This window comes from Zootoca vivipara, chromosome 2 (assembly GCF_965207765.1).
Source record: "Zootoca vivipara chromosome 2, rZooViv2.hap1.1, whole genome shotgun sequence".
Taxonomy (NCBI): Eukaryota; Metazoa; Chordata; class Lepidosauria; order Squamata; family Lacertidae; genus Zootoca; species Zootoca vivipara.
In genome coordinates this window covers 104,524,479-104,549,437 of record NC_142584.1, presented here as the reverse complement: position 1 = coordinate 104,549,437, position 24,959 = coordinate 104,524,479, and the positions used below count along the sequence as shown (strand labels likewise).

The 24,959-nt window shown below is 46.4% G+C and overlaps 1 protein-coding gene across 1 annotated transcript in view; it reads right to left on the bottom strand.

The window, feature by feature from the left end:
- GABBR1 (gamma-aminobutyric acid type B receptor subunit 1) overlaps positions 1-24,959 on the bottom strand; it is a 68,578-nt gene that overhangs the window by 19,409 nt on the left and 24,210 nt on the right. The window contains exons 7-16 of the mRNA XM_088663325.1: positions 21,276-21,377; positions 13,949-14,014; positions 12,490-12,681; positions 10,885-11,127; positions 10,055-10,118; positions 9,671-9,748; positions 7,695-7,845; positions 7,070-7,202; positions 4,468-4,584; positions 2,241-2,348 (exon numbers count right to left, since the gene is read on the bottom strand). Of these exons, the coding sequence (XP_088519451.1) occupies positions 2,241-2,348; positions 4,468-4,584; positions 7,070-7,202; positions 7,695-7,845; positions 9,671-9,748; positions 10,055-10,118; positions 10,885-11,127; positions 12,490-12,681; positions 13,949-14,014; positions 21,276-21,377 (1,254 nt within the window). The remainder of the gene's footprint in view (positions 1-2,240; positions 2,349-4,467; positions 4,585-7,069; positions 7,203-7,694; positions 7,846-9,670; positions 9,749-10,054; positions 10,119-10,884; positions 11,128-12,489; positions 12,682-13,948; positions 14,015-21,275; positions 21,378-24,959) is intronic.

Sequence of the window (24,959 nt, the reverse complement as noted above, 5' to 3'; positions counted from 1 at the left end):
CCGGAATTACGCAGAAAGAGGAGGGGAAAGAGGATGGGTCTGCCAAAGCTTTTGTGTTGGAGAAAGACGCGCCAAAAGCCATTCGGAGGTTCTGGAACCGACTGACCACATCACTCCGTGTAAATAGCAATGACTTCAGCACTGTAAATACGCAGCACCAATAAAAGAATAAAATGCAGAGCTGCGTAGCGTTGTTACTCTGAAGTAGCCCACTCCGGCCACTGTGACACTACCATTCAGTGGATTTGTAACTGGCTGACTGACCAAATCCAAAGGGTGCTCATCAATGGCTCCTCCTAATCCTGGAGAGTAGTGACTAGTGGGGTGCCACAGGGTTCTGCCTTGGGCCCAGTCTTATTCGACATCTTTATAAACGACTTGGATGATGGGCTTGAGGGCATCCTGATCAAGTTTGCAGATGACACCAAATTGGGAGGGGTAGCTAATACCCCAGAGGACAGGATCACAATTCAAAATGACTTTAACAGATTAGAGAACTGGGCCAAAGCAAACAAGATGAATTTTAACAGGGAGAAATGTAAAGTACTACACTTGGGCAAAAAAAATGAAAGGCGCAAATACAGGATGGGTGACACCTGGCTTGAGAGCAGTACATGTGAAAAGGATCTAGGAGTCTTGGTAGACCACAAACTTGACATGAGTCAACAGTGTGATGCAGCAGCTAAAAAAGCCAATGCAATTCTGGGCTGCATCAATAGGAGTATAGCATCTAGATCAGGCATCCCCAAATTTCGGCCCTCCAGATGTTTTGGACTACAATTCCCATCATCCCTGACCACTGGTCCTCTTAGCTAGGGAACATGGGAGTTGTAGGCCAAAACATCTGGAGGGCCGCAGTTTGGGGATGCCAGATCTAGATCAAGGGAAGTAATAGTACCACTGTATTCTGCTCTGGTCAGACCTCACTGATACTGACAAGCTGGAACGTGTCCAGAGGAGGGCAACCAAAATGGTCAAAGGCCTGGAAACGATGCCTTATGAGGAACGGCTTAGGGAGCTGGGCATGTTTAGCATGGAGAAGAGAAGATTAAGGCGTGATATGATAGCCATGTTCAAATATATAAAGGGATGTCATATAGAGGAGGGAGAAAGGTTGTTTTCTGCTGCTCCAGATAAGCGGACACGGAGCAATGGATTCAAACTACAAGAAAGAAGATTCCACCTAAACATTAGGAAGAACTTCCTGACAGTAAGAGCTGTTTGACAGTGGAATTTGCTGCCAAGGAGTGTGGTGGAGTCTCCTTCTTTGGAGGTCTTTAAGCAGAGGCTTGACAGCCATATGTCAGGAATGCTTTGATGGTGTTTCCTGCTTGGCAGGGGGTTGGACTGGATGGCCCTTGTTGTCTTTTCCAACTCTATGATTCTATGATTTTAGCATGGACGACAGGGGTCAGGCTGCCCTCTTCCAGAAATGGCTGCGGTCGTCTTTCCAGCTGAAACAGGCCAAAGGCAGCCACTGAGGTCACCTGGGCATCTAGCAGTGATTCCCCATACAAACCGACCTACACCCTGCACTTGTCATCTCAGGCCCTTCTCTATGTCCCCCTTCCCCGAGAGGTTTGGAGGGCGGCAACACAAGAACCAGCCTTTTTGGTGGTGGCTCCCCATCTGTGGAATGCTCTCCCCAGAGAGGCTTGCCTGGTGCTATCATTACATATCTTTAGGCACCAGGCGAAAACATTCCTCTTGGGCATTAAATAATCTATGGCCTGTTAAAGCTGTGGGGTGGGGTGGACTGTTATGGTTATTTTATTACTACGCTGTCTGTTATTATGCCTTTTATTATGTTTTTATTGTTGTGCTCCGCAAAATGCATTCTTAATGCTCTGGAATCTTTTAATAAAACGGGGTATACAAATCAAATAAATAGTAGTAATTAAGGCCTTGTGCGGAAAACTGATTTCCTAGTTTGGTTCTGTCACCAATAATAATAATAATAATAATAATAATAATAATAATAATAATAATAATAATAATTTATTATTTGTACCACGCCCATCCAGCTGGGTTCCCCCAGCCACTCTGGGTGGCTTTCAACAAAGATTAAAATACACTAAAATCTCACACATTAAAAACTTCCCTAAACAGCGCTGCCTTCAGATGTTTTCTGAAGCACTGGGCATGGAGCACCTTGTGTATTTGTGGATGCGACTTGGGTTCAATCGCCCTGCAAGGTCTTTTAAGCCTCCCAGAATCAGTGCCAAATGCAAGGGCATTACCTCTGTTGTGCGTTTCAGTGGGTTGACAATTTGCCAGATGGCCAAGATGACGAAGTCGAGCCCGACAAGCAGCCCAACCGTGGCATAGAGTTTCCAGGGCTCCAGAGTCTGGAAGAAAAGAGGAAAGGCAGAATGAGGAAACAAGAGGCCTGAGGGCACTTCCAGACTGTTGTTATTTGGGGGGTGGGATTCAGTCCCACTGTGGCTGGCTCAGGTTGTGCAGTTATAGCTGCCTGGGAGACCTTGTGCAACAAACCCACTTCCCCAAAGGGTTGGGCGTTTTTTTGGTACATAATTTTTAATTAAATGTTCTGTTTTACAAATTAAAATACTCATTTAAACATCCTTAAAATATCAAGGACTTCCCTCCTTCTCTTTCCACGGCTCATTTTACATATCATAAATCCCTGCATATTTTACAAAAACTAAACCGTTCAGTATTCCATTATTACATCCATCAAAACTTATTTACACTGTTGAATTTATCTTAATGCTGCCGACGTTTCCAAGTGTACACAGTTTCCCCCCCGTAGTATATTCAATAAACGTTTTCCAATCTTCTCGAATCGTATGTTCTTCTCATTCTCTTATTCTCTATGTTAAATCTGCAAGCTGCGCATTTTTTGTCAATTTAAGTCGCCATTCAGGGTTGGGCAGGGGGTTTTTTTTGAGAAGGAAAGCGGTGGGAAAATGAGTGGGAAATGTGGGATAATGCTTGCTTTGATGCAATGCCATCTGCCCTCCCTGAACACGATTCAGAATGAATGCTCAGTCGACGGCCAATGTCACCTAATCTCCCAGCAAACTAATCAGGATGAGTGCTCAAAGGACGGGGAGTCTGCTGAAAGGGGCGTTCCAGAACACGCGAAAAACATCCAAGCACAGAGGTTGCCCTCTATGGCACACCTGAGATTCGCTATATTGTATGAACCGCTCCACCCAAGAGCTTTTAACCTAGAGACACACCTGCCAGATATGAAGTAGGCAACTATAATCTGCACTAGCAATTCTGAGACCAAACAAGGGAGCGGTGGTGTTGATTTCAGATAGGTTTCCTCTGAAATGGGTCTTGTGATCACCCCCAAAGCCCCCACCCAAAACTGCCAAAACTCTGGGAACTGTAGTTTGCCTCTCACATAGCTGCGACCCCCGGCAGCCTTAAGAAACAACAGTTCCCAGGATTCTTTGGAGGAAGCTGTGCGATTGACATGTATTGTGCATGCATAGTTCTAGCCCAATCAGGGGTGTAGCAAGGGGGGCAATAGGGGTGGGCCCCCCTGGGTGCGACCCTGGAGGGGGGGTGACACTCGGCGCGCCCCTCCCATGCCCGCCCCTCGCCTCTGCGCGCGCCGAGCAGGTGAGCGAGCAAGCTGTGCAGCGAGGCTTTTTACCGAGCGGCAGGGCAATGGCACCTCCCAAGCTGCCCGGTAAAAAACCTTGCTCCGCGGCTTGTTCGTGGTTTGCCGGTGGCGCTGCTCCAGCAGAGGGTCACGGTGCTAGTGTATGTAGTGACGCTGTGCATGTGTGCTATGTGCGACGCCGTGCATGTGCGCTGCGGATCAGGGTGCCGGAGCAGCTTCTGACGCCCCTGAGCCCAATGCCCCCACGGTATCTTCACACACCATCAAGCCAGTCACAACTGTTTTTTATAAATAATGGCGTTTCAAAGAGAGGCCTTCTCAGTGCCAAACAGCCGAGCTCTCTCACTACTGCACAGCAGTGCTACCTGCAACCGAAAACCTCAAAGCGTCTTGCGGCCAGCAAATCTTATTACAGCAGAAACATCCACGGACTAGAGCCCACTTCATCATCATCATCATCAATTAAATTTATATACCACCCTTTATCCAGAGATCTCAGGGTGGTTCACAAAATAAAAATGCAGGATAAAAGCATTGAAAGTTAAAACAAAAACAACACCCCCCCCCAATCCACAGAAGCTTATGCCACAAACAAATTGTGAACCTTTTATGTGCTTAAAAAAAGACTGTTTGCTGGGTTTTGCCATAGCACAGACTTAACATGGCTACACCTCTGAAAGCTACATGACTAGAATGGGGAACCTGAGTTGGGCTCCAACTCCCATCAGCCCTCAGCCGACATGACCAAGGGTCATGGATGATGGGAGTTGTAGTCCAGCCACGCTTGAGGGGGCCGCACAGGCTCCCTCATCCTTGCTAGGCAGTTTGTCTCCGACAGCATGGTAAAGCAGGTCAAAGCGCCTCACCTTCCGCCGTTCTTTCTTCTCTTCCTTCTTGGTGAAAACAGTATGCACCCACCAGATCTTGGTGAACATGCTGCCGTAGCCCAAGCTGAAGCCCAAGCCCAGGAGCCAAAGACGAGCCTGTGGATTGCACATCCCACAACAGCAACACAAGAGCATGGTTAAGAGCACTTGCCACATTTTGCCCAGCATCCCCAAGAACTGCCAGACCTTCCCACAAAGATGCAGCACAGAGACAAGTCTAGAGTGCCAGTCTAGAGGGGAGAGGGCTTTAAAATGCAGCTTCGGTGGGTGGGGGGCTCTCTCTCTGTGTCTCCCCCCAAGAAAACCCCTGTTTTACCCCAGCTTATTGTCTCTGTATAATATAATGATACCAGCAGCATCACCTGTTAGGAGGGAAATGGCTGGAAGAGTCCAAATCTCCCATCTCACCACTTCTGCCAGCCTTCCCTGATCTGATGCCTCCCAGAGGTTTTGGACCAGAACTGCCAGCAGTCTCACCCAGCTGTGCTGCCAGAGGTGGACGGGAGTTGTGGGCACCATTTTGGGGAAGGAAAACCTCTGCCGTATTTTAAATTCTCAATCCCACCCCCCACCCCAAGTTCCATGTGAATTTAGCAAAGCTGGCTGGGTTGTGCTGCTGTTACACACCATCTATTCCAGTCTCGTTCCCTGCCATTTTGATTCCCCTCCCATGTTTCCTCTGTCATCCTCCTGCTTCTTTCTCCACCTCAGGTCTGGGGAGCATGCATTGGACTCCAACTCCCAGCAGCTCCCAGCATGACCAAGTGCCGTAGGTGATGGGAGTTGTATTTGGAAGCATGCTGCCTTAGATAGAGGTTTTGGAGGTTTTCAAGCCAAGGTTGGGTGGCCCTCAGTCATGGGTGCTTTAGTTGAGATTCCTGCACTGCAGTGACCCTTGGGGACACTTCCAACTCCTCGAAAGATTCCACCAACGGTGTTTCCGGAATTTTTTACACAGAATTTGGGAAGACAGGTGAACAAATACCAGTGCACTGGAAGAAGCAAAGATCACCAGTGTTGAAGCAATGATTCTTCAACATCAACTTTGTTGGACTGGTCATGTTGTGCGGATGCCTGATGATCGTCTTCCAAAGCAACTACTCTATCCTGGACTTAAAAATGGAAAGTGTAATGCTGGTGGTCAACAAAAGAGGTTCAAAGACTGTCTCAAGGCAAATCTTAAAAAATGTAGTATAAACACCGACAACTGGGAAACACTGGCCTGCGAGCGCTCCAATTGGAGAACAGCCTTTACCAAAGGTGTCATGGGCTTTGAAGACACTCAATCTCAGGACGCAAGGGAGAAACGTGCTAAGAGGAAGACATGCTTGGCAAATCCACACTGTGATCAACTCCCACTCGGAAACCATTGTCCCCACAGTGGAAGGACGTGTGGATCCAGAATTGGCCTCCACAGACACTTGCGGACTCATTGTTAAAACCGTGTTTATGGAAGACAATCTTACTTGGCTCCAAGTGATCACCAAAGAAGAAGACTTCCAGCTATGATTCTATGAAAGCAGAGGTAGAACATAGCCATTGTGGCTAGTAGCCAGTGATTGCTTTGTCCTCCATGAATTTGCCTAATCCTTTTTCAAAGCCATCCAAGTAGGAGGCCATCACTTACAATTCTCTAATGGAAGCGTCAAGACTGCCAGCTACTTTTCCCCATTAAGCTCCAATTGTCAATTAAGATTGTCTGCTCCGCTACATAATATTCCCATGCTTCTAACTGAATGGGTGTGGCAAAAGAAGAGAAAGAGCGTATCTTACAGCAGCCTTGCAATGTTGTTCAGGGGCAGGGTTGAGGCTAGTTTGGTTTCGCAACCCAAAACGGTTCCCTGGAGGTTGCAGCAAAGGTTAATCCTCTTACACTGCCTTCTCAGGCCACTCTCCCAGCTCAAATCTAGTACATGCAGAAACCTCGCACTCCATCGAGTTGCATGTATATGCTTATAAACGTTTGTTTACATTAAAAAAGGAATCAATTTTTCGACAAATTCCTAGCTAGAAAGCGCATCAAATCCTCCACTGACTGCTACCTTTTGCTCTCTTTTTTCGGTAGTGTGGGGAGGCACATTGGTGCCTGAGTGTTGCTACGTCAAAATCTTGGATTTCGTCCATCAATTTCCACAGGGAGCTCTCGCTTCTCGCGTGATCTAACTGGTAGGTCTATCTATGTCCAACAGATGCCCCAGACCTCTAGAGCAGGGATGTCCAACACATCGATCGTGATCTACCGGTCGATCCCTGTGAGGCTTTGGTCGATCGCGGTCAATCGCCGGTCCCCTTCCAGCCCTGGCCCCCTCCCTGCACTGGCCTCTATTGTTGCAGAAGGGAAGTCTGAGGGGAAGTCTGAGCTTTGAAATGGAGGCTTTTATGTTGTCAGCGATCGGAAGGTTAGTGGCTGCCTCTGTTCCTTCCCCCAATAGTGTGCTTTCCCCCTCACTAAAAAAGCTCAACAACTTTGAGCTGAACCCCCCCAAAAGCAGGGGTAGATCATTGCCAGATTTTAAAATTGAAAGTAGATTGCAGTGTCTCTGGAGTTGGCCACCCCTGCTCTAGAGAGTCCAACATGTACCTGGCAAACGAAGGGGAAGAGGCCCTTGCTGATGTGGAGGCCATCCAGCCCGAGGGGGAAGACAGACGCTTGCGCCAGTGCGCAACCCACAGCTGTCATGTTGTTGAGGTACGGCTGCGAGTTCTGGATGTATCTGTGAAGGAACGGAAGGCGTGAGAGACCCAAAGCGGGGGTTTGCATCGGAAAGGATCTAAACCCGGGCGCCCACATTATGGGGAGCAACAGACTAAAGGTACGCTGTCCAGGCTTTGCATCCTCAAGAGCCATGGTGGTGTCGGATAAATGGTGTCTAACGCAGAGTCTTGCATAGGGGGACAAGACAGATGCCAAGTCTTCTCGGAAAATGTATGGATCTGCATCCGCACTGGGCACCTACCCTCGCTTGTTATTGGCTCACTTTTTATAAGGCATCTGCACATCACGATCATAACATACTCCTCCTATGTTTTCCCTGCTCGGCTTCTGTTAATGCCCTTCCTCCCCAGGTCCAGACTTTACAAAATCCAACTAAAAACTGAACGGAGCAGCTGCACAAGTTTCTCAGGTGCAGATGACTCCCTGAGCTGCTATTCCATAGCTCTACCAGCAGGGGAGTGGGTGACTAAGTGGGTTGAGGTTTACCCACCTGACGTGCCCGTTGTAGATGTTGAAGGCCAAGCAGATGATGGCCAACAGGATACCCACGCTGGAGAGCACCGAGACAGAAATGAAGAGCTTCTGGGAGAGGTACCGGAAAGTGATGATGACCTTTGTGTAGTCAGCTGGCGGGACACCGCCTGTAGGTTATGGGGGGGGGGAGAAGAACAGAGAAACTCAGGCACCATTAGCATCTAGGAAGACTATGTTCTTTTTTCCCATGAATGGTTTTGCTTGCCCCTTTCTGTGACCCTGGAAGACAGAGGGCAAGTTGGCACCAGTCAATTTGACAACAATAAGGCCGTCGTGTGCATGGCTGTGGCTGTGTGGCAACTGCCCCGAATGGCTCAACAAGTGCACAGGCTGCAGAATCACCGTGGCCTCCTGACTCAACCCAGTTCCATGTATTTCCCAAGGTGCTTTACAGCAGCTTGGTCTCAGCAGACACTGGGACTTGACTTGTTTTTAATAGGGTTGCCAGACTCAATAGTGGACAGGACTTCTGTGCCTTTCATTGCCCTGCTCTCTTTCGAGTCTGGAAACCTTAAAGAGAAACCAGCAGACCCTTTGTTTAATTTCCAAGCAAAGGGTCTGCTGGTTTCTCTTTAAGGTTTCCAGACTCAAAAGAGAGCAGGGCAATTAAAGGCACAGAAGTTCTGTCCACTATTGAGTCTGGCAACCCTAGTTTTTAATTATATCTATCTCTATGTCTCTATCTATCTATCTATCTATCTATCTATCTATCTATCTATCTATCTATCATCTATCTATCTATCTATCTCTGTGTGTATGAGTAGTAAGAGAACCATGTATGGCACCTTTAGCTACTAGAAGGAAAGATGGGATTTAAATGCAGTAAATAATAATAATAATAATTTATTATTTATACCCCGCCCATCTGGCTGAGTTTCCCCAGCCACTGTGGGCGGCTTCCAACAGAACACTAAAATGCAATAATCTATTAAACATTAAAAGTTTGCCTAAACAGGGCTGCCTTCAGATGTCTTCTAAATTTCACACACACTCTCTCTCTCTAATTTTTCATTCGCTTTTGTGAATAGCCACACATATCTATATATATATAAGTCCATGTTTGTTAGGCCGTGACGTTCTCCGAAACCGCTTGCCCGATCGCATTCAAATTTGGCCACAGCATCACATGGGGATATCCAAGTGTTTCCATGTGCTTAGATTGCCCACATCTCACACCTGTGCCACGAAAACCAGGTAAAACCCACTGGTTTGAAACCCTGAACTCAGAGGGCCGGGGAAGCTGGGAAATAGAAGGCAGAAGAGATTGCAACACAGTGCCCTCTAGCGGCTGCTACACTGGTACTACAGCTAGAAAACCTTGGCCCTCTATCGGAGGCTACACTGGTACTGCAGCTACTAGGCCGAATGGAGGCACGCCTTTACAGACTAGGCCAAATGGAGGTGGGGACTCACCTGGGTGTGGGTTGGGGGCAGGAGGGGACGGGATAGGTCATGGATCGGGACAGGGTAGGGGAATCACAGGGATGAGCCACAGCAACGCGTGGCCTGGCCAGCTAGTTTACAAATAAAATTAACGCAAGAAGGAAATTGAAAGTATTGTATTAACTATTTTGTATGCATTATATCCCCTTCATGCCTTGTCATGGCGAAGGGGCTTGAATAACTCCAAGAAGCTATGAGCTATGACCCAAGACAGACAGGTCATAGCCGAGAGTTTAGACTAAATGGAGAAGGAACTGGCAATCCACTCCAGTATTTTGCCAAGAAAACTCCATGGACATAAAAAAGGAGAAGCTTTGAGAAGAAAGTGTGAGTTTCCAAGGCATGCTCTGGTTCATGGCGTCACGGAGAGTCGAACACGACTAAGACGACTAAACAACAACAACATGCATTATATCACTCCTTATTTTTATTTTGGGTCCTGTAAGAGTCACACCACTGGTTGCCATGCCTAAAACTTCAGTCTCTTACCAATCCATTTTTCATTGTTGTACCAGGAGAGATTATCCTTGGTGCTGTCGTAATACCCAATCTTCTTATAGATGCCATCTGTTGGCAGAAGGAGGCATTACATACATACAGTAGGGAGGTGAAGCATTGATGCCGGGTAGGAGAGTGGAACAAACCCCTAGCAGTGCAGGGGGCGGGCCTGCGGCTCTCGACTTAATTTCATGCGGATAATAAGGCAATGAATAATGGGAGGCTGGGATTGGTCAGGAGGCAGTACTGCATGTGGCATATGGGGTCTGCCCAAACTATCGTGTGCCACTGAGAACAGCTGCCTTGCAGGTATGTGTCAGAAGAGAAACCAACGCTTCCAACATACCCAGCACAATGACAATGATTCTTGCTCACCCTGAAGCTGTTCGATGAGGGTCCAGGCCATCCGAGAGCCGCTGGCATCAAAGACCACATGTCCCTGGGGAGAAAGGGGAAAGGGAGTTGCATATTCAATAGTTGGGCCTGACGAGCACTTAATGTTCCCAACTCCTATAGTTATAATCTGTGGGTTGCCATCTGTTTTTATGCTGATCTTAACCTGATCTTAAGATGTATTTTAATTGATTGTTTGATTTTATGTGTTTAGCTCAGTTGGTTAGAGCAAGATGCTGATAATGTCATGGTTTCAGGTTCAATCCTTGTATGGGACAGTTGCGTATTCCTGCATTGCAGGGGGTTGGACTAGTTGATCCTCAGGGTCCCTTCGAAATCTACAATTCTATGATTCTATGATTCTATGTATTATATACTCTGCTGTTAGCCGCCCTGAGCCCGGTCCTGGCCGGGGAGGGCGGGATAGAAACATTATTATTATTATTATTATTTCCAGTGCTTTTTTCCGGTGGGGGGGGACACAGGGGTACGCATACCCCTAAACACTTTGTGAATCTTTGTACTTTTGTCCACTTACTGTATTTATTTCCCCTGATTTGAACTATAAAATGGTGAGTTTCTTGAGTCAAAATGAGAGTACCCCTAAACATTTTTTTAAAGAAAAAAAGCACTGTGCATATTAATACAGGGTCTCCCAAGTTTCAGGGTGGCATACAAAGACAGACAGACAGACAGACAGACAGACAGACAGACAGACAGACAGACAGACAGACAGATACCGTATGTGGGCGTTTCTAAATCCCAAACATCCACATTCTGCCCCAAGGAGATCAGGTTCAAGAGCCACTCACAGAGACTCCCTCAAAGGCTGAAGAGTTGAGGGCTCGGTAGATCTCATCTGTGATAGTCCTGTTGTTATAATTGAAGTCTTCCAGCCGCAGCCCCTTCTTCACCAGCTCCGTGGAGGTCTTGTTGAGTGCTAGTGCCAGGGCCCAGACGGCATCATAGGCCAGCGGAGCTTCCTGGAAGCCTCCCGTCTCCTCTGGGGATTTTTCCACCCGCTTCGTCAGCTTCTCAATGAACTCCTGTGATGTCTGTAGGGGACAAAAGAAAATGATAATATAATAATAATAATAATAATAATAATAATAATAATAATAATAATAATTTATTATTTATACCCCGCCCATCTGGCACGGTTTCTCCAGCCACTCTGGGCGGCTTCCAACCGAATATTAAAAACAGTACAGCATCAAACATTAAAAACTTCCCTAAACAGGGTCGCCTTCAGTTGTCTTCTAAAAGTAAAATAGTTACTTATTGCCTTGACATCTCCTGGGAGGGCGTTCCACAGGGCGGGTGCCACTACCGAGAAGGCCCTCTGTCTGGTTCCCTGCAACTTGGCTTCTCGCAACGAGGGAACCGCCAGAATATATAAATTCTGATCCCCAGACATATAAATTATGGTTAAGGTTGGATGGATAATGTGTTCTCTCTGTAAGCCTTAAAGTTGAGGCAAGTCTTGTTTTTCCAGGCAACCCAGTCCTTCCACCCCACATTGACTCTATAAAATACATAAGTTAACCCTACCTAGTAGAAAAACCAATGGCTTCTCAAAGATCTGGTATTAACTGTCACATGAATCAACTCTTTTTAACAGACAGAAGTGCATTAAGATGAAATCTTGCTTTAAAAAGGGGGGAAGCGGGTTTTTTAAATTTGGCTTTTGTTTATTTGGAATATTACAAAAGTTTCTTGCTCCCTTTGACAGTGTATATTGCTTTCACCGTTGTCCATTACCTGCAACTTGAGCAAACGCCTGGTTTCTGTTTTTTAAATCACCTCCCCGCTTTAAACCAGACCTCTCCAGACTTTCGCCTCGGAGCCAGCTCTCAACAACAAGTTAGGCTTCGGGCATTTGACAACATCACCTTAGAACACATGCAGAGTGTGTTTCCTTTGCTGGCAACAAATCAGTCAGTCTCTATGGCGAGGGCTTCCAAACGTCGGAGCGTGACTTCCAGGCATAGCTGCCAAGTCTCCTGTATTCCCCGGGAAACCCCCGTTTTTCTAGCTGTTCCCAGCTGAAAAAACGGATTTTTTTGTTTCCCCCCGGTTTATTCTGGCGCGGTGGCCATTTTGGAACTGGGCGGAGCATGCTCAGAAGCGACTTTTGATGCAGCTCTGCCCAGTTCCAAAATGGCTGCAGTGTGACTTCTGGTGCGGAGGTCATTTTGGAACTGGGCAAAGCAGCATCAAAAGTCGCTTCTGAGCATGCTCCGCCCAGTTCCAAAATGGCAGCAGCGCTACTTCTGGTCTGCTACTTCAGGTCCAATCCCTTATTTCTCCCCCAGGAACTTGGCAGGTATGCTCCAGGCAAGCTTAAAAACCCCAACATTTGACATTTACCACCTCCCAACCTCCCCCCCCCCCCGCCCTCTGAGACTCTCCCTCACCATGTTGGAGATGCTTCGTGTGTTCTCTGGGTTCAACATGACGATCTCGGTGGTGATGTGGCCCTCCACGGCCTCCCTCATCTCCTCCTCCGTGCAGTTAATATTCGCATCCTTGATGCGGAACCAGTTGTCGGCGTACCAGCCAATCAGGAACCAGACGTACTTCTTCCCAAACAAGCGCTCCTTGTAGACCTGTCCCCAGTGCCACAAGAGAGGAGAAATGAAGTTTTAAAAAAAACCAGAGGCCTTTTTGCTTGAAATAGTTGGAGATGAGATCCCCCCCAAAAGATTGTACATTCTTTCTGTATGCCACAACTGCAGCTAGACTACTGATAGCTAAATTTTGGAAATCTCAAGGAATGCCCACAATCAATGACTGGCAGATAAAGATGATGGACTATATGGAACTCGCCAAGATGACCAGAAGGATCCGCGACCAGAAGGAGGAGAAGGTTGAAGAAGATTGGAAGAAATTTAGAGACTATTTAAAGAAATATTGCAAGATATAATTAACCTTTAAGGAAGCAGAGTACAGTGGTGCCTCGCTTAACGAATGCCCTGCTTAACGAAATTTCCGCTTAACGAAAGGTTTTTTCTAGCGGAGGTTGCCTCGCTAGATGAATTCGTTTTATGAAAAATTCGTCTAGCGAATCGCGGTTTCCCATAGGAATGCATTGAATTTTTTCCTATGGGCAAAAAAAAATTCAAAAAAATTCAATGCATTCCTATGGGATTTGCTAGACAAATTTTTCGTTATAAGAAAAGACCCGTGGAATGAATTAAATTCGTCTAGTGAGGCACCACTGTATAGGCTTTAGGCCATGCATCCCCAAACTGCGGCCCTCCAGATGTTTTGGCCTACAACTCCCATGATCCTTAGCTAACAGGACTAGTGGTCGGGGAAGATGGGAATTGTAGACCAAAACATCTGGAGGGCTGAAGTTTGGGGGTGCCTGCTTTAGGCAGTATAACAGAAATTTTATTTAGGATAGAAGGGTAAGATAATTTTTTTTTAATGTATGGTTTTAGAAGACAAACCTGCTGAATGTAAAACAATGGACAATGTAGCTCAGTGGGGGAGAATGAGGGAAGTCCCTATACATTGAAAAGGATAATGTAATGAATGGTTAAAATTTTTTTATGTGCTATGTGTTTGTTTGTTATTAGTGTATAAAATCAATAAAAATTATTATTATAAAAAAAAGAGGGGAGAAATGAAGGTTCGCCAATAAGAAGAGTGGTCCAGTCAGTGCCATGCCATGGCTTGCCTTTCATCTCAAGCCTCCTATCACACATTCTAGGAGAAAGGGCTGTAGCTCAGTAGGTAAAGCTTCTGCTTTGCCTGCCGAGAGTCCCAGGTTCAATCCCCAACATCTCTAAGTAAAGTTGGGAATGAAGGAAGAACCTTCGCTGCAGCCTCTTGTATTCCTAGAGAGGAACCTCCACCCTGGACACTCACCTCACAGAAGACCTTCCGCGCCTCCGTCTCATAAAAGAGTCCAACGATGATGCGGGCATCTTGGCGCTGTAAGGGGAAAAGTAGGATCAGGTGGCCGGAGGGCGTTTCCACAGAGCCAGGTGTGATCAATTGCTTATAGCAGATTGATTGGTTATATTTCTATGCCTGTTTTCGTTCGAATGAACCCCAAAGCGGCTTACAAGCAACAGATGACAATAACAGAACAGAACGTCACAAATGCAGCACAAATCATATAGAACAGGCATGTCCAACAGGTAGATCGTGATCTACCGGTAGATCACTGGACGTCTGTGGTAGATCGCTGGTAGATCATTGGCTCCCCTCAAAGAAGCTGAACAACTGTGGCTCCCCTAAAAAAAGTTCAACATTTTACCTCCTCCCTGAAAAAACTCAACAACATTGACCTGAAGCCCCCCCAATGGACCTTCCTCCTTCCTAAAAAAAGCTAAACAACTTTGACCTGAACCCAAAAAGGGGGTAGATCACTGCCAGTTTTTAACTCTGTGAGTAGATCACAGTCTCTTGGGAGTTGGCCACCCCTGATATAGAATAACTAACAAATCGTTAGTAGAACAATTGCAAATTATCAAGGAAACAATTACCGCCTATGAAACAGAACTACTAAAAATAAGGCACATGTCGCAATTGCAACAAAAATCACATCATAGGATTTACAAAGTGCTACAGCATTCATAATCTATAAAACGATAGAATTAACAACATTCCCAAAACAGCAACCAAAAATAAACTAAGCATTGCTGAATTCACGCACACATTCTCCTCACCTGCATAACTCAAACTTTCATGCATTTTTTAAATGAATTGAACATATGAGCATGTAGTTTGCTTCACACACACAGCTGGGCCAAAAGCCCATCTTGTCCAGCATTCTGGACCCTCCAAGTGTCCCTATTTTCTAGGGAAAGTCCTGGATTTACAGAAGCAATCCCTGATTAGATTTCTGATTTGAACCCGGAATGTCCCGCTTTTCCTTAGGGAGTCTCTATTTTCATCAGAGTAATGTTGGAGGGTATGGTGAAACCACCCCCAGCCAAGGAGATAAGTAACTTTACAACCTTTAGAAGATATTTGAAGGTAGTCCTGTAGAAGGATGTTTTAAAATGTTTAATGTTTTATTATATTTTTTTATATATGTTGGGAGCTGCCAAGAGTGGCTGCGGAAACCCAGTCAGATGGGTGGAGTATAATTATATATATATATATATATATATATATATATATATATATATATAATATGTAAAAAGGGCATGTGGGTGGGTCTCCACTTTTCTCTGAAACTGCTTGACCGCTTGCTTTCAAATTCGGACACAACGTCCCATGCGAATGTCTGAAGGATCTAAGAAAGTTTGCAAAGACAAATGTCACACCTGGGCCATGTAAGACCCCCCCCAAAACTACTGTTCCAGAACACACCATTCAGCCAAAAGTGCATGCTGGGAAAAGAACCAGGTTGCAAACCAGCGCCCTCTAGCGGCGGGGGTGGGGGGAGGAGGGGGCGCGATTCCTCATGGGTCGGCACAGGGTGGGGGGAGTCACAAGGATGCGCCTGCGTAAACAGAATACGTGTAAAACAGGGGGACTCTGAAGGTGAGGGGAATTTGAAGGGGACTCCGAGTCTCCATTTAACAGACTGAGCCACAGCAATGCGTGGCCGGGCCAGCTAGTAGTAGTAGTAGTAGTAGTAATAATAATAATAATAATAATAATAATAATAATAGGACACCCCTATTTTCATTGGTGAAATGTTGGAGAGTATGGCAGCCTGTTCTCACAGTGGCCAACCAGATGCCTCTGAGAATCCCACAAGCAAGACCTGAGCTCTCCCTGCTTATAGTTTCCTAGCTTAGCATTATGCTTCCAACAAGCTGCCTCTCTGAAGCAGAGCATTAAAGTGATAGTTGTTCTCCCTTGTTTGTCCCAGCAGGCAACCACTGCTCAGAGGTACGCTACTATCTCTAATTATGGGAGTGCTATTTATGAGCAATCCGAGTTACATTCCCCCCCCCCCCCACAAAAAAACCCCATCAAAGCTACTGGCGTCACCATCTAATTGCAGTCCTGAATTCCTCCGCTGATTGTACATTGTGCAAAGGAGGGCTTTCTTTTGTGCGCCCTGAACTTGCTGTTGCTCATCAGGCTGGCACACGGGGCGGTTGGACCAATCTGGCTGCGAATTCCGCATATTGGAAGGAGCCAAGGCATTTGACGAGAAAGGCACGCTGCCTCTTGCTTGGGGTTCCTGCCTCTTGCTCCTGCAGCGCGAGCGCCGACGAATCCGAAATGCAGTTTTCATTAATGTTTAATAGACCCTCCCGAGGAGCCTGGTGATCTGAAGTCGCGGTGCAAAAGACCCTGTTGTTTCTGGGGTGAGGGGAAAGGGGTCACGTTGCCTATAAGGCACTCTGGCCCCATAGGGTCCCAACCAGCGGGGAGAGCAGAGGGAGCAGTCTTTGCGGTAGGCAGGACGTAAGTTCTGCACCAATCAAACAGACCTCCCTCCAATATATATATAGAGAGAGAGAAAAAGCGCTCTTGTTTTCTTCTGCAGTGTTAAATGCAGCCACTCGCTGACATGAAAAGGAAGGAAGCAGCTATATTCCAGTTGCTCCTGCTGGGTGCTTCTTGCAAGTGTTGCCTGCTTGTTCTTTTTTTTTTTAAAGGAGAAAACCCAACCCAACAGGGCTGCGGCAGGATCTGGCTCGTTCATTCTGGTGGCAACAGTTCTCCCCTGAGCAGAAGCTGTCAGGAGGCTTGTGGGTGGCGCTGTCTGTCCATCTGTCGGCTCAGGGGATGGCAGCTGCCGCCAGAACGAGAAAGGCACTGAATTTCAGGGGAGGCTTCTTTCTTCCTCACCCTGCCTCCCCCCCCAGCCTCCACCAGCATGTGTGTGTGTGTGTGTGTGTGTGTGTGTGTGTGTGTGTGTGTGTGTGTGTGCGCCAGAAGCACCTACCAATCGTGCTTGGCTTGGAGCATGAGGGGACATGTAAGCCCATCTCATAGATTATATAGAGTCACTTTTTGATATGCAGTACACTCTGAATTTGTACTGCATATCAAAAAGCATATCAAAAGCATCAGAATTGATGCTTTTGAATTATGGTGCTGGAGGAGACTCTTGAGAGTCCCATGGACTGCAAGAAGATCAAACCTATCCAATCTTCAGGAAATCAGCTCCCAGTGCTCACTGGAAGGACAGATCGTGAAGCTGAGGCTCCAATACTTTGGCTACCTCATGAGAAGAGAAGACTCCCTGGAAAAGACCCTGATGTTGGGAAAGATGGAGGGCACTAGGAGAAGGGGACGACAGAGGACGAGATGGTTGGACAGTGTTCTCGAAGCTACGAACATGAGTTTGACCAGACTGCGGGAGGCAGTGCAGGACAGGAGTGCCTGGCGTGCTCTGGTCCATGGGGTCACGAAGAGTCGGACACGACTAAACGACTAAACAACATACCTCGGAAGTCAAACGCCTTGTGAGCCGAATGTTTTGGCTCCCGAACGCCGCAAACGACTGAATGACTAAACAACAACAACAACAACACTCTGCCTTTCCACAAAGGAAACAGCCTTCAGAGGTGCTTAGGGTGGAGAAAGTGGCCAGGAGGTTTTCCCCCTCTGTCCCCTAACACTAAAACGTGTGGACATCCAATGACGCTGAATGCTGAAAGACACAGGACAGATAAAAGTAAGCCCTTATATGGAATCTACAACAGGTAGGGATGGCCACCTACTTGACAGGCAGGCAGGCAGGCAGGCAGACAGACAGACAGACAGACAGACAGACAGCTAGACAGATAACCTTGTGGAAGATAAGGCAATCGCAAGGGAGGAGAGTGGCTGTTTAACTCCTGTCCTACTTGCCTGACAAAGTGCAGGGTAAACAAATATCTACAAAAATTAATCCAAAAGTGTTCCAATAACAAGAGCAGCCATGCATTTCAAATGCAACATCCATGTTTCAATAATATATCGGTAGCTGCTAGTTAAAAGCTTTCACTAACTCGCATATACAGTACAGTCATACCTTGGTTTTTGAACAGCTTAGTCCATGAACAACTCAAAAGCCACAAACCCGGAAGTAGGTGTTCTGGTTTGCTAATTTTTGCCTCGGAAGCTAAACGTCCGGTGTGGCTTCCGCGGCTTCCGATTGGCTGCAGCCAATCAGAAGCCACACCTTGGTTTCCGAATGTTTTGGAAGTCAAACGGACTTCTGGAACACATTCTGTTCGAAAACCAAGGCACGACTGTACTAATAAAGGAAGCATTTAATTTATTAATAGTCATCCCTGATCCAGGCTCATTGGAATCTCTATGTTCTTATAATTAGAAAACTGCCACTCAGATAATGTTAATGAACGTATCTAAGAAATGTTGTCAATCTAAGAAATGTTGGATGATTTAACTCATTGTTCCTTTATCTCTCCCCCTTTCTATCCTTTTCTCCTCTTTGATATTAGATTACAAATGTATAAGTGTTATGCATTGTTAAATTTTTATAAACTGAACCTATCTATCTATCTATCTATCTATCTAATCTATCTATCTATCTATCTATCTATCGATATATGTTGTGTAGTCGTTTAGTCGTGTCCGACTCTTCGTGACCCCATGGACCAGAGCATGCCAGGCACCCCTGTCATATATATATATATATATATATATATATATATATATATATATAACCCAAAAACCTCTGCATAGGTTTTCAAAATCTAAGGGTTTCATCCAACTAAGTTTTACTCAGGGTTGTTGTTGTTGTTTAGTCGTTTAGTCGTGTCCGACTCTTCGTGACCCCATGGACCATAGCACACCAGGCACTCCTGTCTTCCACTGCCTTCCGCAGTTTGGTCAAACTCATGTTCGTGGCTTCGAGAACACTGTCCAACCATCTCGTCCTCTGTCGTCCCCTTCTCCTAGTGCCCTCAATCTTTCCCAACATCAGGGTCTTTTCCAGGGAGTCTTCTCTTCTCATGAGGTGGCCAAAGTATTGGAGCCTCAGCTTCACGATCTGTCCTTCCAGGGAGCACTCAGGGCTGATTTCCTTAAGAATGAATAGGTTTGACCTTCTTGCAGTCCATGGGTAGACCTACTGAAATGCATGGACCTACGCTAGTCCTATCTATTAATTTCAAAGCATCTGCCCTGAATGGGACTAAGATTGGACGCAACCCTAACTGTAAAAAAGCATCATTGGTAGTTGGTCAAGTAATGGGGGTTGGGCGAGGAAGCAAGAAAGTTTTGACAACCTCCCTTTCACCCAGATCACCTCCCCCCACATACACACACTCTGTCACTTGGGGTAATTTAACACACTGCCACACACACTGCCCCCCCCCACAGACACACAGCAAGGGCATTCTCAAAGTTTCAGTCAATTAACTCTCGTTCCAACAGCTAATAAGAAAGATGGCTGTCCAGGAGGTACTACTGAGATGCTGAGTGCAGGCAGGGATACAGCATGACTCATTTCAACTGGTAGGTCAAGACCCACCTGCAGGACACGGCCTGATCCAAGTGGATCTCAACAGCAGCACTATCACCCTGATTTTACACATCACTTGGGAAGACAGGCGAACTAATACCAGTGTACTGGAAGAAGCAAAGATCACCAGTGTCAAAGCAATGATTCTTCAACATCAGCTTCATTGGGGTGGTCATGTTGTGCAGATGCCTGATGATCGTCTTCCAAAGCAACTAGAACTATTCTGAACTTAAAAATGGAAAGCGTAATTTTGGTGGTCAACAAGAGAGGTTTAAAGACCGTCTCGAGGCAATTTTTTAAAAATGTAGTATAAACACCAACAATTGGGAAACACTTGCCTGCGAGCACTCCAGTTGGAGAACAGCCTTTACCAAAGGTGTAATGGACTTTGAAGACACTCAAACTCAGGACGCAAGGGTGAAATGTGCGAAGAGGAAGGCATGCTTGGCAAATCCACACCATGATCAACTCCCGCCTGGAAACCAATGTCCCCACTGGGGAAGGACATGTGGATCCAGAATTGGCCTCCACAGTCACTTACGGACTCATTGTTAAAACCATGTTTATGGAAGACAATCTTACTCAGCTACGAGTGATCGCCAAAGAACAAGAAGTATCACCCTGTGGATATATGTCAAACAATTAAGAAGTGGGTCCCCAAATGCATGTTTGCGTTAAAGGTGGGCCCTGGGTCTGAAAAGGTTGACAATGCCTGCTCTAGAGGTTAGCCGAGGCCAAAGGGATGTGGCTCATGGTTATGAACCCTCCTTGTGGCTGCACACTTACTTGGGAGAAAGCCCCACTGAAAACACTGAAGCTTATCTTCCAGCAAACAAACACGTCTAGGATTCTGCTGTCCAATTGAGATATGTACACTGGGATGGAACTTTTCACAGCTCCGCACAAGCCTGTCCCTGCCCCCTCCCTCCCAACAGCCTGAAGCTGTCCCACCCAAAAACACAGATCTGACATGTGCAAAAAGCACAGATACAAAGCAATCCAAACGTCCAGACCCACCCGCCCTTGTTGAAGGGGGTTTGGATGGAGCGGAGCTGAGTCCATCTGCCCTCCCTTAGAATCATAGAGTTGGATGAGACCACAAGGGCCATCCAGCCCAACCCCCTGCCAAGCAGGAAACACCACTGAAGCATTCCTGACATATGGCTGTCAAGCCTCTGCTTAAAGACCTCCAAAGAAGGAGACTCCACCACACTCCTTGGCAGCAAATTCCACTGCCGAACAGCTCTTACTGTCAGGAAGTTCTTCCTAATGTTTAGGTGGAATCTTCTTTCTTGTAGTTTGAATCCATTGCTCCGTGTCCGCTTCTCTGGAGCAGCAGAAAACAACCTTTCTCCCTCCTCTATATGACATCCTTTGATATATTTGAACATGGCTATCATATCACCCCTTAACCTTCTCTTCTCCAGGCTAAACATACCCAGCTGCCTAAGCCATTCCTCATAAGGCATCGTTTCCAGGCCTTTGACCATTTTGGTTGCCCTCCTCTGGACACGTTCCAGCTTGTCAGTATTCTTCATGAACTGTGGTGCCCAGAACTGGACACAGTACTCCAGGTGAGGTCTGACCAGAGCAGAATACAGTGGTACTATTACTTCCCTTGATCTAGATGCTATACTCCTATTGATGCAGCCCACTCCTATTGCCTGCTAGCTTCTGCTAGTGGGCAGGAGCACCCCAATAGCAGGGCAGAAGCTGCTGCGGGCAGCACCCCTGCTGACAGGGATCTCTAAACCTGAGGTCGGTAAGCACCCACCCCTCACAACCCCTCGCAGCCAGGATCACCTTCAGATTCTTGACGGGCACAGCAGGGTCAGAGAAGAAGCTCTGGCGGAAAGTGATCTCGATCCCGGCTTCTTTGACTCGCTCTTCCAGGTCATCCAAGGTCTATATAGGAATGAAGAAGGAGGCACAGAGATAAGGAAGGTATAGGTGGTGTTGGAGGGGAGCAATGGTTCAGCATTTAAGTAATGCTAAAGTAGGGGATACAGTGGTGGTTAAGGATAAGGGTTTTTAAAAAATCAGCAGTGCGCGTTCCCTGTGCTTCTACAATCTCACTGGTAAAACACCTTTTATATCCAACAGCAAATGCAGCTTCCTGAGAATCTCGGTTTCTATTTTATTCGATAAAGTTTCTAGCCCCTGTGGCTGTAGGGCAAATACCTGAAAAATATTCAGGAACCTTTTTTTTCCCTCCTGAGGGAGAGGGGACGGCTTCTCTGGGCAGGGGTTCTCCATAACTCCTTGCCTCTTGCCATGGCAAAGCAAACCAATTTTGTGCAAAACATAGGTGCCGCAACCCCAGAGTCGTCCGCAACTGGACCTAACAGTCAGGGGTCCCTTTACCTTTAAGAGCCAAATTATGCATTACGTTAAATGCGCTTAAACAACAACAACAACGATAATGATGATAAAGACGAGGCAATGTAAGGGCCCCACCACCCAAACCAGACAGGAACGGCTGCATAGCAGTTACCAAAAGACATCCTTTCCTCCTTGCACTGATTTAATGAGAATCGCCCCCAAGCTATTAGCTCTCCACTGGGCTATTTGCTTGCTGTGAGTAATAGCCTGTTTGCAAGTACTGTAAAGGCCTAGGCAGAGAACAGGCAGGACAGGAAAGCTAATTGACAAGAGTAGGGGAGGAGGAGGAGGATAACAAGGAGTTTGCTGGCAATCCTTTATCAGCGAAAGATAGGCAGGAGTCTCTGGAGGAAAAGTTCTGAGTGTGAGGAGAGAAGTGTTTACTGTCCCAACCCCAACCCCTTTCCTAGTGCCGGATTTACGTATAAGCTAAACAAGCTATGGCTTAGGGCCCCGCTCTCTTGGGGGCGCCCAAAAAATTTAAAGGGAAAAAAACCCCTGGATGTACATTTCCAAAATATAAGATAACATCAAATTAAATAAAACCTACATACAGCAACAGTGCTTTGTGTTGTGTAGGCTCCTGTGATGTAACGGGCCCCACCTGCTCACCTGCTCCCTAAAATATCACTGGTTTGCTCATTTCTATATACAAGGTGCCTACATTCTGCATGGACTGGTGTCATGGCAACATGTGCAAATGGATCGAGATACCTCAGGGGTAGGCAACCTAAGGCCTGTGGGCCGGATGCGGCCCAACTGCCGTCTCAATCCGGCCCACAGACGGTCTGGGATCCAGCGTGTTTTTACATGAGTAGAATGTGTCCTTTTATTTAAAATGCATCTCTGGGTTTTTTGTGGGGCCTGCCTAGTGTTTTTACATGAGTAGAATGTGTCCTTTTTATTTAAAATACATCTCTGGGTTATTTGTGGGACATAGGAATTCGTTCACCCCCCCCCCCAAAAAAATATATAGTCCGGCCCACCACATGGTCTGAGGGACAGTGGACCGGCCCACGGCTGAAAAAGGTTGCTGACCCCTGAGATACCTATTAGGTCCATAAATTACCATATAGCATATATTCAATACAAAAACAGCGGCAATTTGTTGTGGGCAAAGGACAGCTGGATATATAAAGTCGCTTAGGGCCTCATCAAACCTAAATCCAGCCCTGCCCTTTCCTCACACCGAGCCATAATCTATTCACTTACTTATTTTTATCTAACACGGGGTTGGGATGTTACTGGACTCTCAACTCCCATCCATCCCAGCCAGCACGGCCAATAGACAGGGATGACACAGTCCAGAAGCTTCTGGAAGCCCACCGCTTCCCAAGTGACACAAACTTAAGCATACCTAAAGCCATTAGCATAAAGTCCGCATAAAGCAATGGCGGCGGCGTTCGCTGCCTCGGAAAATTCACTGGATAAAGGGTGGTGCAGCCATAGCTGCAAAATGCGGGATCAGCAACAGCGCGGCAGCGGAAGTCGCTTCTACGCATGTCTGGACATGCGTAGAAGCAACTTCCGGTGCCGGCGCTGCCCGATTTCCGGTGCCCAGACATGGGGAGAGCGGAACCCCAAATGGAGCCTCCCTGGCAGGTAGGAAATCCGGGGCATTTCTGGGATTTTTTTTCTATTTGGGATAACAGCGGGAAACGGATTAAAATCCAGGGGTTTCCCGCGATAAACGGGAGACTTGGCAGCTATGCAGCATAGCTCAGTGCCAGAGCTTCTGCCTTCTATCCAGAAGGTCCCAGGTTCGGTTCCAGGCATTTCCAGGTAGGGCTGCAGCCCAGAAGAGGTGCTGCTGCTGCTGCCAATCATTAGAGTCAACACTGAGCCAGATGGTCCAATTGTCTAACTCAGTAAAAGGGAGCTTGCTATACAGGTGCTGAAAGGAAGGAACGTGTCCTCTCTCTTCAAAATAAAAAAACAGTTCGTTTAAGCACACTTTCGAAAATGCATGACTAATGTAACATGGAAGTTTGGCGCCTAACGGTACAGGAATCTGCGCTGCATTATGAGCCTGGTACTAATAATAATAATAATAATAATAATAATAATAATAATAATAATAATAATAATACCCCCCAAAAAAAGATTATGTAAGAACCATGAGACCCATTTCTGTGACCAGTCATGCTCTGAGCCGATCAGCACAACGATGGTCAGACAAATTTTCTAAGTGGCTCTTTTTAAGGACTGAGATTAGACAAAGGGTTTTCTCCAGTAGAGCCCTGTGGGAGCTTATGGAAATGTACCACAATGAGGCACGGAGGGCTGCAGCCCATTGCTTATCGCGGTCCACACAAAAATAGCTTCATTAGCTTAACATTTGCATTAATGTGACGGACATGTCGGAGCGCAGCTGGTAGAAATGTTCCACTTCTTTTGTCGGTGCGATTTCCTTGTCTGAAACTAGAAGTGGTAATTCTTCTTAGGACATCTTGGAGAGGGAACAGCGCTCGGCAGAGATCTTAGATGACATTTATTAAGATTCAGTAGGAAAAAGGGACCGAGAGATATGCTTCATGCCAGAGAGAGAGCAGTCTAGAGGCAGACTAACAACATCCCTGCCTCCTCCTGTTTTCGTTTTGTCCATGCCTCTCTTTTCCCATTCCATTCTTCTCCTCTCAGCTGCCTAACTTCAGACTGTAAGCTCCTTGCAGCAGAGACCTCTCTCCTTGCTGCTTATATTACCCATCACATTAACAGCCTGCATAATATTGATACAATTGTACTAATCAAGCACAAGCTGATGTGTTTGGCATTTTAGATCATTTTTACTGTAATACTGTGGTTTTTAGTTTGTCTACTTCCTTCTGATTCTTTTTTTACTAAGATGAAAGTGAGGTTTAGAAGCACTGAAGTAAAACAAGCAAAGAAGGTCTTAAAGATAACTTGGGTCCTGATAAGGACTAGAAACTTATTTTGAAAGGAAGCTGAAAGTTTCAAGGTTCTAATATTACAGGATAGTGCATGGATTTTTGTGGGTTCAGGATAAAGCAATGATTATGTTAAAGCTGAAGAAAACATCACACACAGTTGAGGATTTTTTAAGATGCTGAAGAAAGGCCTCGAACTTCAGTTGGATTGTGTTTG